Here is an 18,812-nt window from a genome sequence, read left to right on the forward strand (position 1 = left end):
GTTGACACTTATTGAGCATCTTGTTTTTTTTCATTCTATGGTCAGTTGTTTTGCTTTTTTTCCTGTTAGCTGACAGAAAGCCCCCCGGCCCCCGACCATGAATTGGTAGGGGCCCAGACCATGAGGGTTATTTTTGGCCCTCAGTTGCTGCTGCCTGTCAGGAGTGTGTGGTGACGCTTGACAGCTGCTGAGAAGTCTCTCTCTGCCTACCATGTTCTGGTGCTTTCTCAAACTCTCTCTCTAGTTAAGTTATGACATAACTTAAAATCATTGTTTTCAAAGACACACACACACACACACACACACACACACTGTGGAGGGGGGACAAGCTTCAGAGTCGCCAGAATGGAGGTCAGAGCCAACAACATGAGCATCCTCACATTTTCTTCCAAACTTTCTCTTCTTCCTCAGAGACCTATCAGTATTAGCCAGAATAGTTTACTTATCCTTTAAACTTCAAGGTTTCAGTTTTATTCTCAGCCATGCACGGTACCCAGATTACATCATCGATACTATTGTTTTTCCAGTGTGTGGCATTTAGTGGCATCTAGCCGTGTGGTTGCAACCAACTGAACTCCCCTTGTCTCACCCTCCCCCACGGTGGCTGCCAAAAACATGAAAGGCCCTCTCTAGATTCTTATTTTCAGGCTATTATACACCAATAAAAACATAATTATTAATATTATACTGCAAATCTGACACATAGGACCTTAAAATGACCACAATGACTGAAAAAAAAAAGTCAAAGGCAAATAATTCTGATAAGAAGATTACAACTTAATGGTTTACATGGAGTAAAGTGATCAGATAAGATGTGTGTTTACACGGGCCAAATTATTTAATTTGGACATAACTGTTTTGATATATGCAAAGTGGTTCCGCCAGGTGTGAAGCATCTAAATCTGTCGGAAATACAACAGAAGAAGAAGAATTTTTAAGATGGATCCGCATCCTGGGAACAATATTTGTGTTTCTGGTTCGGTGGTTCTGGTTCAAACACAGACCAGTTCTGTTTTGTTACCGCCATGTTTTCTGTTCCTCCTGGACGCAACTTCACCTAATGTGACCCCCACGTGAGGCGAATACGCACAGGAAGAACATATTTATTCCAACCAGAGAAAAATGGTCAGATTAAGCATTTGAATAATCGAATGTTTACACCACCCCTCTTGATCTGATTGAAAATTTGCTCAGACCGACCCAGATTGGATTAGCCTCTTCTGATTGAGGTACATGAGGCTTTTCTATTGTGAGTGGGCTATTTTTCCGATTATTAGTGGAATATTAGACTAATGAAAGTTCTGTGTTGTCTTAATAAACAGTTGGATTCAACAATCTTGCAACTTTATAATTGAGTTAAAGATGTCCATTTAATGAATGCTAAAGATCTTTACATCAACATAGGAGGAAAACAGCAAAAGCAACATGTTTAACATAAAGTAATATGGAGGAGGGACATTTACATCATTTACAAACCAACATCACAGATTAAAGACATGAATAATATCACAGCAACCGAAAAGCCAACATTCTTTCTTTAAAGTTATTGTTAACTATGCACAATAATCTGTCTTTTTACCTACAAGAAGCAATTTGTAACTTCTTAACTGTCTCATATTGATATCACACTGCAAAGTAGTCGATGTGTGTCCCTGAGGAGAAGTCGTTGTCCAGAAGCAGCTTTAACAGTTTGACCGCAGAGTCCTGGCAGGGAAAGGGATGATTATCGACGCCTGTTAACCTCAGGATGTCCTTCTGCATCTCCGTGTCCAAAGGACCTGAAGGAAACCAGAAGTTTAAGCAAACTGGAAAATTGTCATATGTTGCCTTATTTGCTTTATATCACATGTATTCATTCTATGCTCAAAACATGTATTTCTGTTAATATACCCCTGATCAATATACAAAGTTGTAGTAAATACCTGGAGAGTAGCTGAGGACTTTGACATTTGGCTCTTCTGCAGCCAGCACACTGAACATCATCTTTCTGGCTGCTTTGGCAGTGCAGTACAGCACCCAGGACGCTAAGGCCTGTATTGCAAACACTGAGGAGAGGTTCACCACCGTCCATCGCAGGCCCGGTTTGCATGGGAAAACCTGCAGGATCCCTGCAGTCAGCGCCAGAGCGGAGCTAACATTGAGGGACATGTAGGAGTTCACCACATCGAGGTCAGTGAAACTTGCAACCTGGGAGATGTCACCCAAAGAAGCTGGAAGCAGACAGAGACATTAGAGATCTGCATACAAAATCTGCTTTAAGTAGGACGGATTTCAACAAAGACAGCAATTTAGTACTCACCAGCATTGTTGATAAGAAGCACATGATCCATTTCTTTTTCAGCTTCCAGCCTTGCCACCCTGACAGCTTCATTCACCCCCTCTTGCGTGCTCAGATCGACCACTATGCAGTGAACCACAAGCTGCTGCTCCTCAGTAAAGCCCTTCAGCTCTTCCTTTAGCTCTTGCAGGAGAGTCTCAGAGCGAGCTACCAGCAGGAGGACAGAGCCAGGTTTCAGAAAGCAGCACAACTGGATGGAGACAAGATATTTGTTCGTTTGCTTGTCTTTTTCTTTTATCTAATTTTTTTCCCCTAAGTTGATCACTTACTTGGTGTGCCAGCGCCCGTCCAAATCCTTTGGATGCTCCTGTGATAATACAGATGCAGCGGCCCAGAGTCCTGCCATTTGTAGAGATAACGTCGGTCATCCTGTCAGACATTCTCTCTAAGGATCAGTGGAGAAACTGATGTGTGCCCAAAAGGATCACAGCTAAAGTGGGACAAGATGACAAGAGTCCACTCCTTATAAAGATGTGAACAGTGGGCTGCTTTGATAACCCAGCATGAATGCATTAGGGAACTAGGGAATTAGCAATTTAGGGCGGGGGTTTAACAAATGTGTGTCGAATTAGTAAATGGAATTATTACACATTTTAAGATATTTCTGATTATGTGTGTCTAAAAACAACAATACCTTTGTTGCATATTGTATGTTGAATTGTGGTTGTTTAAAGGTCATATTGTTCATATTTTCATGTAGACAAATCAGTTTTAGAAATAATACATCTACAGAGCTTGTAAAAAGATACGGATAAAAGTATCTCTGCTCCTTAAAAACATTATTGTGATTGTGAATCCATTATTTTAAAATGTTTCAAAATGATTTGAGCATTCTGACAGTTGTTTCCAGCTTCTAACAAGGTTTGTGAGCCAATAGTGAAACGCTGAGTTTTATCAGTGTCAGGAGTCTTGCTAGTTGCCAGTTTGTGTATTTCTGAATAACAAATAATAAGCAGTTTTTAAAAATAACAAATAGTTATTTATAGATTTCAACAAACCTCTTGGAAAAAATCTAATTGTGGGAGTATGGCACACTTTAGGCTTCATATGTAAATAAGATATGTGCTTAAACACAATAAAGAAAATCAATGACCGTAGATGATAATCAACCAGCAACAACACTGATTAAGACAATGAAAGATAAGAACTTAAAGTCAAAACACACAATAATACTGCAATACTATGAAGTGTGATCACAGATAAACCTTGAGATATGGTGGTTTCTTGTAGATAAAATATGGCTTTGAAAGATCTTTTGTAGAAGTGAAATGAAACTCCTTCATGCATTTCTAATTTACAGTATGAGTAAAGATCACTACCTGTGTTTATAATACACTCCCTAATAAACTGATGTAGTCAATAGCTCGTGCCTCTTTTACAGAAAATTATCCATGCACTGATGACAACAAAGGTAACCTTTAAGTCAGTTATCAGCACACAGTGATAGCATCAGTCCTAACGCACCAAAAAATCAAGTGACCTAAGACTTGTGTCCCTGAAGTGCTGATCATCTGACGTGCACCCTACAGGATGTCGTTAGAGATGCAATGAAAAAGTGCGAGCCTGTCAATCACACACTCATTAGCCCCAAACAGATCAAATGTAGGCATTAAAGGAAATGAGAGAAGCACTAGGTAAACATCTTATTTTCTGATTCTTAATCAACAAAATGTATGTTGCAAAGATTTTACATCTGCAGCTTCCCTTGTGTCAGCACACGGACACCAAACAAGAGGGAGAACAGAGATATACAAAGAGCCGGGGTCTAATTTAGCTCAGCTGGATAGCGCCCCACACTGGCCAGAGGGAGCCAGAGAACCCCTGGAGACCTGAGCAATTTGGCCTCCACCATGCTTACAGCAGCACTGCAGCTGTAAAAAGTACAGGCTGCCAGGAAATAGACACCACCGCCCCCTCATGGACAGTAAAGCAAATGTCACAGAAAAGAGGCCTCCTCTTTAGAGAGTTGCCAGTTTAATGGTATAAAAACATAACGTTGGCCTAAAGTATGATCTAGACCTGTTCAAACCTAAAAGTTTTGACTTGTCGTGTGTAAAAATTCATATTTGGGCAGCTATAGTGTAGAGCAACACACTACCCTATCCTGTGGAAGACTCGGTTAATGATTACTCACATTCTGAAAATAGTGATAAATGCCGTCTCAACTGCCCCAGAGAGACACCATAAGAGTCCTACTGCTCCTCTATTCTACTCAGTGCTAAATAACATTCATCTTCTGTCCCAGTACTTGTTCGTCAAAGCAGATTTTAGGCACAGGGGTCCACATTTAATCAAAATATTTTCCAAAATTGCAGTACAGTCAAGTGCAATATTCTAATCAGGAGCTTCAATTTTTTGATCAAGGTAAAAATGCATCACAACATAAATGAAGCAAATCATTAATGTAACTGTTTCAGCCTACACATCATATTCTCCAGATGTAAAGAAACAGACGCCAGCAAACATCTTCATCATAAGATTTTGTTTGGTGAAAACAAAATGCAAAAATGACCATTTCCACTAAAAATGTAGTCACATTGCAATCGCAGAAATAATTTCAAGATGTTATTTTGCATGTTCAGCCCCATAGCTTTACATTTTACTGTATGTGTACCTGTTCTTGCTAAAGCCCTGATACTGTGCGTACCTTTCACTTCTAATACAAGAACACTTGATTTAAACCGAGCAATTAATGTTATTCCATTTGTGCTTCTCTTACGATGAACACCAAAATTTTAATCTTGAACCATTGAACTGCCCGTTGTAATCTCCCTCGATAACACACATAACCCTGACATGTGTAGATATAGCAATTCTCCTATCCTGCAGGGAGCACACTGGGGATCAGCAAAACAGCGACGACAAAAAAAAGTTCCTAATACTTACAAATGTTTAATGCAAATACTGAAAGATAACACAACAATCAATAAATAAACAGCAGAAAGAACAGGAAAGACATTGAGCTTTAGACAGAGGAGACATGTGCTGTCAAGTAGGTGTAGTTTTGCAGTATTGTGTCCTCTTGTCGGGTTGTGGTGGTTTAGTATACAGTTTGAGAAGAAAATAAAATGCCAAGAGCAGGAAAAATAGTTAAACCAATAAAAACGCTGAGATATTCCTGCCAAAATGACACAAAGCTATAATTAAGTGATCAGTGATCAGTGAAAATGATCAGGAACAAGAGCTCCACAATTAAGGGCGGCACACAGGATAAAAAAAAAAAATCATTTAGTGAAAGCAAAACAATCTCACAACATTTTCAGGGTAAATATATAAAGGCAAAAATGAGACTGGGGAAAAGGAAACTGCTGCCTAACAAAAGGTCAGGCAGGTCACACAGAAATATAATAGAGCATAGAGAGAACAGGAAGCATCGAGGACATACAAAGTAAATATGACAAGCAGTCACAGTGTGCAACACGACACAGCTGAGGAGTGACATATCTGTTACAGACAGCTGAAGAAGTGTGTTCAAATCGGGACGAGAGGGATCTTTCTTTTGATTGTACACAAAACGAGGACAGCCTGCCTTGAGCTGAGTTACATGACTCTTTGGCTGAGTTGTGTAACCACAACCGAGTCAGCGATTGGACCGAGCATCGCCCAAAACCAGACAACCAAAGATCGTTTTCATCATGGCAAGAGTAGGATCCAGTGTATTTGTAACTTGACCCTTATCAGTTACTGGAAATCAAGATATCTCACCCTTTGCAGCATCGCTTTAACGTTATTTAACCAAATCATCATGTGATGGGATCACACAAGCTGTGGCACGTTCCGAACCATGACTTCCAGTAGTCTTTAACGCATTACTACCAGTGATGGAATATAAGTAAGTACATTTACTCAAGTGCATCACTACATTACAGCCAAAGTAGTGAACTTTTAATTTTAATCGGCAATCAGATTTTTAAAAAACAGTGATACCCACAATACAGTACATACATTCATATAAATATATAAATAATATTACAAATATTATAGTACAAATATTGCCAGAAAATTACTTTTGATACATAAATACATTTGCTATCTGATATTTTAACACTTAGCATTCGTATGGGTGACTTTCGCCTTTATCAAAGTAATATTTTAGCACAATATCTTTACTTTCATTCTAGTACGACTTGTTATGATACTTTCTACAACACTAGAGATTATTTCATGACGCCACACCCATCTTCAATCACAGCCTTCAGTCCAATTTCATCTACTTGCTGTAACTGATATTATTTCCTAAGCGATTATTGGTCCTGTCTAAATGCAGAGAAATGCATAGATTTATACTATAGTCTTCAAAATTTGGGGGGCATGACCTCAGTATTTCTAAAATCCTGTCTACGGCCCTGCGCAAATATTGTCATTTCAAATAATGTTTGGGATCTTGGGACTTCCGGAGATTTGGATTACGCCAGACGAGCTGGATGTAGCCAGTATAAAACAAGTCCCCATCTACTTCAGCTGTTTCGGAGACTGCTGCGACACTGTTAAGCTCCAAAAATGTTTTGTGGACTCTGAAACCTCACCTGACTTTCCGTCTGCACACAGCTGAGTAGATAATGAGTGAATATTCATTTTTTTGGATGAACTTATCCTTTAACATGCCTGGAAATAAAAAAAAAAACAAGCATTTTTTTTCCCAGCATCACTTGGTGTTGCCATTCAGCGTCTCATCCACCTCCATCCTGGGGGGACTGTATACGACTGTATAGGATTTTCCCCGAGGGAGAGAGCGCTGGATTAAAGCCAAAAGGGGGCGTTTGTATCATGCAGCCGGAGGGGCGGGGCCAGAGGTGGGTGTGTGTCTCTCAGCTGATGCGCGTATCAACCGACCGACTCCATCATCAGCATCCGACGCTGACCGCGGTCGAAGGCAGCATCCCTAATGTTCCCGACCCGCGGTACCATCGCAGGATAATTCAGAACCCGGGCCGACCAGGACTGACGCTGCCGCCTTGTGACAATATTATTTATTGAGGCTGCCATCTTACAAAAACCGCCGAGCTGCAAAATAGTGAGTAGCCTTTGATGATGGACCGCCAGGATGCTACAATCGGTAAATCAAAGCCACTGTCGTCAATGTCAATGACGCTGTGTGTGTATGTGTGTGTTAATCTGGATGTGTGTATGCGTGTGTGTGTGTTTTTTTTTCTCCTGCTCAGCGAGCCTGGTGCGGTTGTTTCTTGTCACGGGGCCTAGCGAGTAATTGTTTGGGAGCGCAGTCGATCCAGGGCTTGATGCGGATGCTGCTAAAGCCGCCCTTGCCGCCCAGGGATGCAGAGAAAAAGGGAGAGAGAGGGGGGAGTCGTGAGGGGAGGGGATTGAGGCAGAGCAGCAGATAGATAGGCAGTGTATTTTACTACTACTACTATTCACCCAAGTGGAAGTAAACCTCTAGTAAATGGGCTGAAAAGGGGAGGTGCTCTGGCATGACTGTATCTATCTATCTATCTATCTATCTATCTATCTATCTATCTATCTATCTGATGTGAATGTTCATGTGTGTGCAAGCTGCTGTTACCATACTGTACATAATGCTCCTCTTATCCCTCCTCATACATATGTGTGTAACACTCCACCGAGCTGCCAGTGTTGTTAGGTACACCTGTCTAAAACTAAAAGCCGTCTAGTACAGTAGTCCATATCTTATCTATATGTTTTCGTTGATCGGTTCAACGTTATGGTTGTTTTCGGAGGCTGTGGTTTGTGCTGATGTTGAGTCGCATGTTTTTTGGACATTTTGTGAAAAGTTAACAGGAAATGAAGGGAAAGCTGGTGCAGACGACAACAAAAAGTCCCAAGCTGGACTCTAAAAATGTAGTCGACTCTATAAATGGGACACTTGGGACCACCTCTTTGTGTAATACAATGCAGTTCGATCACATGTCAAACTACAGCCTCTGAATATACACACAGTTTCCAGTTCATTAGATACGCCGAGCTAAGAACAATAATTAATAAATCTGTTGTTCAAAATGTTTTGAAGAGGCGCTGATTCAACTTCATGGTCGTTTTGGACGCTGTAGCTTGTGGTCCTGTTGAACTGCGTTGCCCTGTACCTAATAGTCCATCACATTTATATCATAAGGGTAGAGTAGCTGTTAGAAACAACCCTTTTACACCTAAACTGTCAGTTAGCTTGTGATTATTTGATTAAACACACATTTGCACCATGGAGCATATTAACTGAGAGTATAGTAAATATTAAAGGCATTATAATAGGTTTTGATACACAGCCACAAATGAGGTATTCACCATTTACCATTTGTGTTTTATTGGTGCATATTACCACAAAAAACGTGCATTTAATAATCAAATTACCATAAAGTAACTGACACACAGACAGCAGTTGGCCTCAGAAGTTGCCCGCTTTGCCAAGTTGGTAATCCAGCCTTGTATATAACACAATTTCAACAGTAATACAAACTACAACCTCCACAATGAGTGTAAAGAGTCAACACATCTGTAAAACAATTTTATTAACATTGAAACCTTCTTGAAAGTAGGCAACCCAATCGCCAGAGTAAATGTTGGCAATGTGTGTAGGCACAAAAACCACTTGCTTGTAGGGGTTAGGAAAAGATCATGTTTCGGCTGAAAATACCCGTTTTTGTCAAAGAGACAAACACGGCTGGAGATGCCCCGAGGTCTCGTTCAAAACATCTGGTTGTGTCGCTACAAACACAGCTCGAGATGTTCCAATGTTTCGCCAAAAATATTAGGAAATTGTCTTGAAAATATCCGGTGATGTAACGCTTACTAATATTGAAAGACTGTGTACCTCGTAATAAATATCCAGTGGTCACGCGACATGACAGTCAGGTCATTTACATCCTGTGAACAGGATATGACCAATTTGTAGAAATGTCGATATGGTACGTAGCCTGTACCAACATATCAGTGGTTTGCAGAAACATTTACCACCAACATTATATCCTGGCAACTGGGCTGAAGTAGGATTTAATGTTGCAGTAGACTGTATTGGTTTTGGCTAGGTGTACCTAATAAACTGGAAAGTTAGTGTATACAGCGTGGACACATGAGCGGGAATACCTGTACTCTGCAGCCTCATGTAAACTAATACAACAGCCCTGCAAAAACACTTTCTTTTCAGTAGTTTACAATGTTGAGGTGTTGACAGTGAGACCATTGGATTGTACTGCACTTTAATGTGAGTTATTTCAGTTAATGTTCTGTTAGGGATCCTGGAGACCCCAGGTCCTCTTAAGCAGCTCTAAAAATATACTTCACGTTGTTTTATCAGCTTGATACTTCACGCCTTTCCCAAATTTTATGTTTGACAGCACTACCAAACATAGATTTGTGTTGGGATTACAGTACACACTATATTTTTCTATGTCTGTGAATGAGTTTTTAGAGTTAGCGTTAACATTAACATGTTTTTTTTACTGCATGGACCATATAAATCAATGAAATATTTTCTTATTTGGTGTAATAGCAATCATTAATTAGCCCAGTTTGTGGCCATGGAAAGGTTAACCTCTAATAGTCTTCTAAATATTGATTTTTAATAGCGTAAAAAGAAAAGAAAATGATACATGTTATTTTAACACATAAGTTTTGGGTTTTTGAAAAGCTGAACAGTGAGGAAGTAAAACAAATTTCGACCAAAAACAAAGATTAAAACAATATCTATCTGATACGGAGACATAAAATTACATTATAAGCTTAGTTAAAATGTATTAATAGCAGGGCTGTTGTTTTATATTGTATTGGGCTTGTTTTATGCAGATGTTCGAGTATTTGTGTCCATAACGAATGCAACAATAATAATTCATGTATTGAACTGGAATGGTATGAGTGACCTTTTAACCCAGCATCCCTTTACTTATGCACACAAATAAAACAGAAAGAATAACTTCAGAAAGTAAACTGGAGGAGAAGTTTTATTTCCACATTTAACTGATATCCTTACACATTGTCCGGACTTATCTGTCTGACCCTTTTCATTTTTATCATGGTGGGAGGACTACGCTGCCCCTGTATGTGGGTTGGACTCTATTCTGTATTAACTATTGTATAACTAGCCATTATGCAATTACAATATTGTATAACTCCTTTCGTTTTTCTGTGTTCCTCTAGTGTGTGTGCCCCCACTACCTGCATTAGGTTGTGATGACCCACACTACTTCCAAATGTATCTGTGACCCTCCCCAATCCTGACTCCTAACCTCTAATCCCTGACCTTTGACCCCACTATGGGCAGTGTTGGCAGTGGGGTGGCAGGAGAGCAGGAGTTTGCCATGAAGTCTGTGGGCACGAGGACCACCCTGCCCCGGGCCCCTCCTCTCTCTCGCCGTTGCCCTGCCGACCGCAGCTGCAGCGCAGAGCGGCTGCCCCGCCCCCCGGCGACTATATCAGACGGGACGGCGTCTAGCGATGAACGAGGGAGTGTTAGTATCGGGACTGGGACCTGTACCGGGACTGACCGGCCCACCGAAACAGCTTCCTCCACCAACACTGAATGTACCATGACGGCCCCGTCCAACAACAACCAGTTGGACTGTGGCAACGGAGCAGGCAGGCGGGAGAGGGAGTGGGAGAGGGAGAGGGAGAGGCAACGTGAGAGGGGGAGAGACAGGGACCGGGACCGAGACTGGGACCGAGAGAGGCTGGAGAGGGAGCGAGAGAGGGAGAGGAACCGGGAGAGGGAGCGGGAACGAGTGGAGAGGGAGAGGCTGGAGCGAGAGAGGGAGCGCGAGAGGGAGAGAGCCAGAGAGAGGGAAAGAGAGAGAATTGAGAGGGAGAAGATAGAGAGGGAGAGGGAGCGAGAGAGGGAAAGGGAGAGGGAGAGGGAAAGAGAGAGGCTGGAGAACGAGAGATTGGAAAGAGAGAGGGAGAGGGAAATGCAGGCTGCAGGTCTGGATGTTTGTGGGAACATTGTGGGCCGCGGAGGAAATGAGAAGAACGGCGTTGGAATGAACCAACACCATCACAGAGAGATGACCGGCGCCAGAACTGACAGTGAGAACAATCCAGGGAGCCATAACCCTCCAAACCACAACCCGCCCAAGATCATGCCAGTGTCGGGGAAACTGGAGCAGGTACTTCAAGACTGAGGACAGTGGTTCTCAACCTGAGGGTCAGAGCCCTCAGTGGGGGTTGTAAAATGAGTATAGGGGTCACAAGATCATTACTGGAGTAGGATAGAGAAAAAAAGGCAAAATTCCCTCACACAAAATGATGTTTACTTTCCCTACTTTTATCTAATATTTGCTTTCTTTCTTGTTTAAAGTTAGTTGTACCTCTTCAGGCCTTTAAAAACTATCTGAGAAGGGAAAATCATTCTTTAGTTGAACTGCTCACAGCTCACAGATATACAACCTGTGTCGAGGGGTCGAGAGCAGAAAAGTTTTGGACACCACTGAATACAAAACTCACATCCATGTTGAAAGAGCTATTGGTCGCTGTAATCGTGTCTCCTCTGAAGTGATTCCTTCCTTGCACGGCTCAAATGTAAGTGAGGGGGGGACAAAATTCACAGTCATTATTCTGTGCAAAAATGCCTTTGAAATTCCAGCCAAAGCTATTGTGAGGCTTCAGCCGCAGCAGCAGAGTGAGACAAATCAAATGGACACCTTTCTAAATCTATTTAGAATAAATTTTCCTCCAGTCCCCATACTGCAGTCTAACAAGGACAAAGTGTGCATACAAAAAGAGAGGGGATTTCAGAAACATGATAACTTTGCATGCAGAAATGCTTCCTAAAGTTCAGCCAATGCTGAGTTAACGGTCAGAATTTGTCAAATCATGTTCCCTCAATCACTTACATTGAAGTCATGTGACAGAGGTTTTGCCACATGGCCAGTATGGATGAGAGGAGCGATCATAGCCACCAATAAAGAAAAATCATGGACATGTGATACAGTTTAGACAGATTTGAAAAAATCCAAAACCCAAATTTAACATCATGATTCATCAGTTCCACATAAATCATAATACTTACTATGTTTAACCCATCACATCACTGTAACTTTTTCTACAGTGTACTTCTGTGCGTGAGCTGCATTACTGTATCTATTATTTCCTCTTACTGTCTTTCCTTCCCTCCTCCATCTCTTTCGTAGGCGATGCAGAACAACTCAGGCCTCGTTCGTCCCTCTGCCTTCAAGCCGGTGGTTCCCAAGAGCTTCCACTCCATGCAGAACCTGGTGGGCCAGGCAGGAGGGGCTGGGAGCGAGGGCAAGACTGAGGCAAGGAGTGAGGGGTTCAGTGAGAGCAGAGGAGGCAGGAGAGGCAGGGACGGAGCAGGAGGAGATGCAGGAGAGGTGCCAGAGGCCCTGCTCCTGGACCAGGACAGCCCAGTGAGGGTCAGCAGAAGTGAGGGCGGGGGAAATGGGAATGAAGTGGTTCAGGGAGGGATGTCTGACTCAGGGAGGAACTCCCTAACCAGCCTGCCTACCTATACGGGCTCGGGGTCCGGTTGCGGGCCCCCAGCCGTCCTGGGGCCTCTCAGTGCTTCCACCAGCCACATCAATAGGTTGGGCATGGTTGGGGCAGCTGCAGGCCTGGACAAGCTGGAAAAGCCTGGCTACCAGGTAAGGCCATCATCCCTGTCCACGTGATCCAGCGACTAATGCACGTTGCTGTTATCATCTTTAACGTGTCGTGATGTGGTTCTTTGCTCCAGAACGGGCTCAGCGCCTCAGACAGTGGCCGGTCTTCCTCAGGAAAGAGCTCCTCGTCCTATCAGAGGCTGAGCCACCTGAGTGACGCCCCTGCACCTCTACGCCCCTCCCCCTCTTCTGATGACATCATTCAGGACCTTGAAGACCGCTTGTGGGAGAAAGAGCAAGAGGTCAGAGGTCACTCAGAAATTATTTGATTTGCAGTTGTTTTGCACAGCATTAAAAAGAAGGAGGATATTTGCCAACAGTTAACAGCCGAGTTCATTCAAATTAAAACCATATACCCATGGTGAAGACAATTTTTGTTTTACGGTACTTTTTATTTGTTTGGGTGAAATGACACCCCAAACTGTGGCTCCATTCTAAGCATTCAACCTAAAAATAATGTACATGAGTCAGAGTGACGTGCTAACAAGCTTCACTTTACACTTTGTTGTCACTTCTTTTGTTTCAATGTGTTGATGTGAAGAAAAGCAGTGCCATAGGATGACAAAAACCTTTCAGGGCTAGATACAAAGAAAGAACATTTGAGAAACAGATACTTTACACATTTTACATGTCTTTGTGGCCTGATTGCTCCACTTCTCTATCAGGTGCAGCATATGCGCAGAAACCTGGACCAGAGTGAGGCAGCGATCATTCAGGTGTTCGAGGAGAAGCAACGTGTCTGGGAGCGACAGATGGACGAGCTGAGGCAGAACTATGCCTCGCGGCTGCAGCAGGTGACCTCACTACATGTTTTTAACCAAAGAGAACGGCGCTGCACTTTATTTTTCTTTACTTACATCTTGAGTCCAAATGTCCATCTTGGAAGAAGTGTTGAATGAAGCATGTGGTCCAAAAATGATAATAGGATACAAAGAAAGTTTGTGAGGGACATTCACAAACAATAAAAAGTTTGATTTAATTCTTCGAGTGAATCAATTTTGGATGTTAATGATTCTGCCACCAAAGTGAAACATTTTATTGAAGTATTTAATATTTATTTTAATGGTTGTATTTAAATACTTATTGGTAAGTATAGCAGTATGGTCCACTCATCTTAAAATCCAGTTTTTGAGTCCAGCCCAAATAAATAAAAATTTCAAGAAAACGCATGTAAAATGCAGCATCATCTGAAAATAATACAGACCAAATGTGTCCCTGATGTACAACACTTAATGCGTTACAACCGCTCATGCCTTAAAGTGCCAGAAGATATCACTTTCCGATCGATACCGTCAAAACTTCTACTGTATATGTACATTTTGTCTGCAGGTTACCCGCCGTGCTCAGCGCTCCCAGACTGCCCTGCAGGCCCAGATAAGCCGTCTGTCCCAGGACAAGAGGAGGCTCCAGGAGGAGATGGCAGCTCTGTTGGCCCAGAGAGAGGAGCTGGAGAGAAAGTGTCTGGATTACAGGAAGGAGCAGGCTGACATCTTGCCTCGACTGGAGGAGACCAAGTGGGAGGTGAGATATGAGTGTATGAGTTGGTGCGCTTGACTAGTTCAGTAAAATGTTATCAGGGTGGCATCATGGTAGACTGAGCAGTGGAGCACTGAGTGTAAAGGTGTGTGCAAAGCTGCCGATTGTTAGCATGTGTGTACAAGCACTTGTATGCATTGGGATAGGGAGTATATTCACCATAATACTCAAATACTAACCCGCTCACTCGTTCTTCATGTGGCAGGTGTGTCAGAAGGCAGGAGAGATCTCCCTGCTGAAGCAGCAGCTGAGGGAGAGCCAAGCTGAAGTGACCCAGCGAGCTGGAGAGATGGTGGCCCTGAGAGGCCAGCTGAAGGAGCTCAATGCCCAGCTGAGGGAGCGGGAGGAGGCCATGCTGGGCCTGAAGGACTCCTACAGCACCAAAAGTCTGGAGCTGGAGAAGTGTGAGGGAGAGCTGAGGAGGACTCTGTCAGAGGTAGGAACATGTAGTATTAGTAAACTTTAAAGGTCCAGTACGTAGGATTTAGTGGCATTTAGCTGTGTGATCGCAAATTGAAATCACCTGAACACTCCTCACCTCACTCTCGCGGAAGACACTAAAGGCCCTCCCTAGAGTCAGTGTAGAGTCAGCGTCTGGTTTGTCTGTTCTGGGCTACCGTAGAAACATGGTGGACTCCGTGCTCCCTCTGTAGACACAAAAGGCTCATTCTAAGGTAACGAAAGCACAACAATTCTTAGTTTCAACTTACTATACACTAAAACAAACATAATTATGAATATTATACCACATTTCTGCAGAAGATGCCCCTAAATCCTACACACTGGACCTTAAAGTGTCCCAGTCACCGTGATTTAAGATATGATGGTCATTCGTTTGTGAGAGTTTAAAAGTGAACAAAAAAGATTCACCTAAGTTTGGTCAAGATATCAAAGTAGATAAAATTGTCAGCATGAATATTTGAGAGACTGTCAGTCTTATTATTTCATCAGTAGGAGCGCCAAGGTCTCTGCCAAGGATTGTAACAAGATTGCCAAATTTGATGCTAATGAGTGACTTTTCTAATAATAAAACATAATAATCAAATAATATTGAAGCCCAACAGTCTGGGAAAACTGGTGTATGTCATCAGTTATGCACAAGACATCATTCTCACTATATAGTTGACAGGACCTGATTTTGTCTCATTCGCCTACATTGCAGAGAATGGTCAACTTTCATCAAATGCTTTAGAGAGATCTACGAAAAGAGCAACACAAAGTTGATGACTATCCAAAGCAGTCAAGTTATATTTTACAACAAATGAGATTGCAGGATTTGGAAGCTTACTACTAAATCTAGATTGTTGAGAATTTTAATCCTCAAAATCCAATGGAGGGATTCCAAAAACTTGGCATGGTGACCAGGGCAAATTGGGGATTGGGCAACATTATATATTAAAGCTGCAAATTTTTTTTTCCATTCCAACTGTATGACCCCATAAGCGGCTCACACACGTGTAATATTTCCTGTATATATGTTGTGTATTCCGATATTAAAGAGGCAACACGTTTAAGAGCAATATTTATCTCTAGTTAAGTCAATTTACAATTCATGAATTTATCCGAAGCTCTTATCTATATCTATTACAATTCATGCAACAGTAATATAAGTGAATATTCCTCAAGCATTAACAGAAAAAGTGCCATAAAAACACTCTGCAGCATTAATCAAAGTATGGACATGAGTTCATGAGCAAGTTCAAATGTTATATTTGAATATAAAACGATGTCAGACAAGCTTTATACGGTACTTGCTTGGACTAAGTGGATTGCTCTCAAGGCCCACTTTGTCTTCAGTCCTCGGTCCAACATATAACAGTACAGTAATCCGTCACTGCTGCTATCAGTCAATCCACTGTGCATACAATTGCATTCTTGCATTCGCGCATGTTTGTACAACAAAAGCAGCTGGATGTGCATTTGTTTGAATGTCTGTGTTCAACATTGTCTGCATTTATATAACTACGTACATTATTTATGCCTCGTGTTTTTTATGTCCTGTTCTGTTCTTTTATTCTGTTCTACTCTGGGAGACAGTTTGTGTGTGATTGTGGACCTTCAGAAATACTGACTTGACATCCACAGAAATATTGACAGTCAAATACTACATTTAAAATTAAGTGATAATTCCCTGTGATCCATATTTTCCTCTCCACAGGTGTCCATCCTCAGAGAGAAGCTGGGAGTATTTGAGGCAGAGGTTCTCAGTTTAAAGCGTGCTCTGAATGAAGCAAGCAGAGGAGCAGAAGTGGTCATAAGCCCTAACTTAGCTGCTGCGGGGCTGTTGCCACCCTGGGGAGTTGTACACTGTCCACGTAACCCCAGTGAGCCCTCAACCAACTCCCTGACCCCCACATCTGACACCCTGCTGAGTCTTCAGAGTGATGAAGCCAAAGCCCAAAGGCAGGAAGCTCAGAGACAGGAGAGGCAGCAACGTGAGGAAGCTCAATGGCGTGACGCGCAGCAGCGTCAAGATGCCCACATGCAGCAGGACATTCGAATGCGTCAGGATGCCCAGATCCGACCAGAGGCCCAGCTCCGCCAGGAGGCCCAGCTTCGTCAGGAGGCTCATCACCGCCATGAGGCCCAAATTCGTCAAGAGGCCCAACTACGCCAAGAAGTACAGATGCGTCAAGAGGTGCAGCTCCGTCAGGAGGCCCAACTGCGCCAGGAGGCCCAGCTCCGTCAGGAGGCCCAGCTCTGCCATGAGGCCCAAATGCGCCAAGAGGCCCAGCTACGTCACGAGGCCCAACTCTGCCAGGAAGTGCAACTGCGTCAGGATGCCCACCAACCACAGCGAGGCCAGGAGGGTCACTGGGACGAGGCAGGTGAACTGCGCAGGCAGCTTGAGCAGCTGCAGGCTGCACTGCGCCTGGAGCGGCAGCAAAGGGAACGCCAGGCTCTCAACTTTGACCAGGAGCGACACACCTGGCAGGACGAGAAGGAACGGGTTTTGAAATACCAGGCACAGCTGCAGCTCAGCTACGTGGAAACGCTGCAGAAGAACCAGGCTTTGGAAAAACGTATGAGCCAGTTAGGAGCCAAACCAACCACAACGACCACCAACACCACTATTACCACTACCACCACAACCTCCCCCACCTCTTCCAATTCTCCACCTCCACCACCAGCCCTCTCACCTCTGTCTCCTCAGCCCCCACCCTCTATCTCCGGCCCCATTGCCCTCACCATCTCCCCACCTTGTGAAGACCAGAAGGGGCCTCCTTCTCTCCACCAGCTTGCCCCTCCCTGGGCAGGACCCTCACGCCTGGAGAGGATAGAGTCCACTGAGATATAGAGACATCTCTATGAAACTAATTGTCCAGTGCAACACTCTCACAGTGACAAGGTCTCTCACACAAAACCACTTCAGCATACCGCCGCTGATAAACATTCAGTCTACAATAGAATAAATCAGTACAGTCTGACATACTTTTCAAAGCAACTATAGACACTAATCAGCAACAAAGGCCGCCTGCAAAATCCAACATTATAAGCAACAAGCAGATCATTTGAACAGGAAGTTGAATTACATTCAATCTCAGTTATTTTTCAACCTTCTAAGCAGCCTGTCTCTCACGAGTTGCACACTACATCCCACATAATCAGTGTGCACGAAAAGTGTGCCACACTAATGGACGGCAGAAAAACAAAATTTTAAAAGACAATGTTTAGATAACAGCACTAATACAGGGGTCATTTCATTCCCATGCTAGAAAAGGACCAAGACAATCAGGGATATTGTCAGAAATTATCAACAAGGAATATTATGCGGTATTTATTCATTGTACGTCTGTGTCACTGGTAATGTAAAAGTAGAATTAGTGGTCAGAGTGTGTGATGTTAACTTGCATTTTTGGCCAGAGAGCGCCTTACTCCATTCTTTCCAGCATGTATAAGAGAATAACTATTGCTGGGAATTGATGAAAAAAAAAAAATCAAGAGTGTGATTATCATTTTCAGTGCTTTAATTATGATATCAGCAAAGCGGTTACACATCATTATCACACATGGCCGGAATATTTCCTTTAAATCCCAGCAGATATTGATGTTAAAGGTCATACAGACTTCTTGATTCAGTTTTCAAGTCATTTCATGCACAGGGTCCAACATGCATGAGCCATGTAAACACATCATGAAGACCAACAGAGTTTATATTTTCTACAAATTGAATTAAATAGATATGTTTAGCAGATAATCAACCCCGATTGAGTATAAGTTTTAAGACATGGGAGAACCTGGTTCGCCTTCACTGCAGCTCGTCTGCGGTGACTAAAAACAAACGATAGAGGTCGCTAGAGAGCTTTCACTGCAGCTCCCGACTCAAACGTCCTCTCATTGAACTGCAAGGAGAATGTGAA

The 18,812-nt window shown here is 42.8% G+C and overlaps 2 protein-coding genes across 2 annotated transcripts; one reads left to right on the forward strand and one right to left on the reverse strand.

The window, feature by feature from the left end:
• Nucleotides 1–1,623: 1,623 nt before the first annotated feature.
• On the reverse strand, nt 1,624–2,706 carry sprb (sepiapterin reductase b). The gene is made up of 4 exons (XM_073467272.1): nt 2,608–2,706; nt 2,300–2,528; nt 1,923–2,210; nt 1,624–1,778 (listed from the first exon to the last, which is right to left on the reverse strand). Exons 1-4 carry the CDS (start codon nt 2,704–2,706, stop codon nt 1,624–1,626), a joined length of 771 nt encoding a protein of 256 aa, XP_073323373.1.
• A 7,851-nt stretch (nt 2,707–10,557) lies between these two features.
• On the forward strand, nt 10,558–17,749 carry lzts3b (leucine zipper, putative tumor suppressor family member 3b). Its single transcript, XM_073465771.1, has 9 exons — nt 10,558–11,036; nt 11,298–11,403; nt 12,436–12,897; nt 12,990–13,157; nt 13,581–13,709; nt 14,245–14,436; nt 14,657–14,887; nt 16,610–16,861; nt 17,276–17,749. Exons 1-9 carry the CDS (start codon nt 10,558–10,560, stop codon nt 17,747–17,749), a joined length of 2,493 nt encoding a protein of 830 aa, XP_073321872.1.
• The last annotated feature ends 1,063 nt before the right edge of the window (nt 17,750–18,812 follow it).

The sequence above is a fragment of the Pagrus major genome, chromosome 5, assembly GCF_040436345.1.
Source record: "Pagrus major chromosome 5, Pma_NU_1.0".
Classification (NCBI taxonomy): Eukaryota; Metazoa; Chordata; class Actinopteri; order Spariformes; family Sparidae; genus Pagrus; species Pagrus major.

Excerpts from the sequence above, each read along its gene's own strand:
- lzts3b (XM_073465771.1), top strand. The coding sequence starts at position 10,558 with ATGGGCAGTGTTGGCAGTGGGGTGGCAGGAGAGCAGGAGTTTGCCATG. Across the intron at positions 12,898-12,989 it reads TGGAAAAGCCTGGCTACCAG|AACGGGCTCAGCGCCTCAGA; the intron begins GTAAGGCCATCA and ends TCTTTGCTCCAG. Across the intron at positions 14,437-14,656 it reads TGGAGGAGACCAAGTGGGAG|GTGTGTCAGAAGGCAGGAGA; the intron begins GTGAGATATGAG and ends TTCATGTGGCAG.
- sprb (XM_073467272.1), bottom strand. The coding sequence starts at position 2,706 with ATGACCGACGTTATCTCTACAAATGGCAGGACTCTGGGCCGCTGCATC. Across the intron at positions 2,529-2,607 it reads GACGGGCGCTGGCACACCAA|TTGTGCTGCTTTCTGAAACC; the intron begins GTAAGTGATCAA and ends GTCTCCATCCAG. Across the intron at positions 1,779-1,922 it reads AGTCCTCAGCTACTCTCCAG|GTCCTTTGGACACGGAGATG; the intron begins GTATTTACTACA and ends GGTTTCCTTCAG.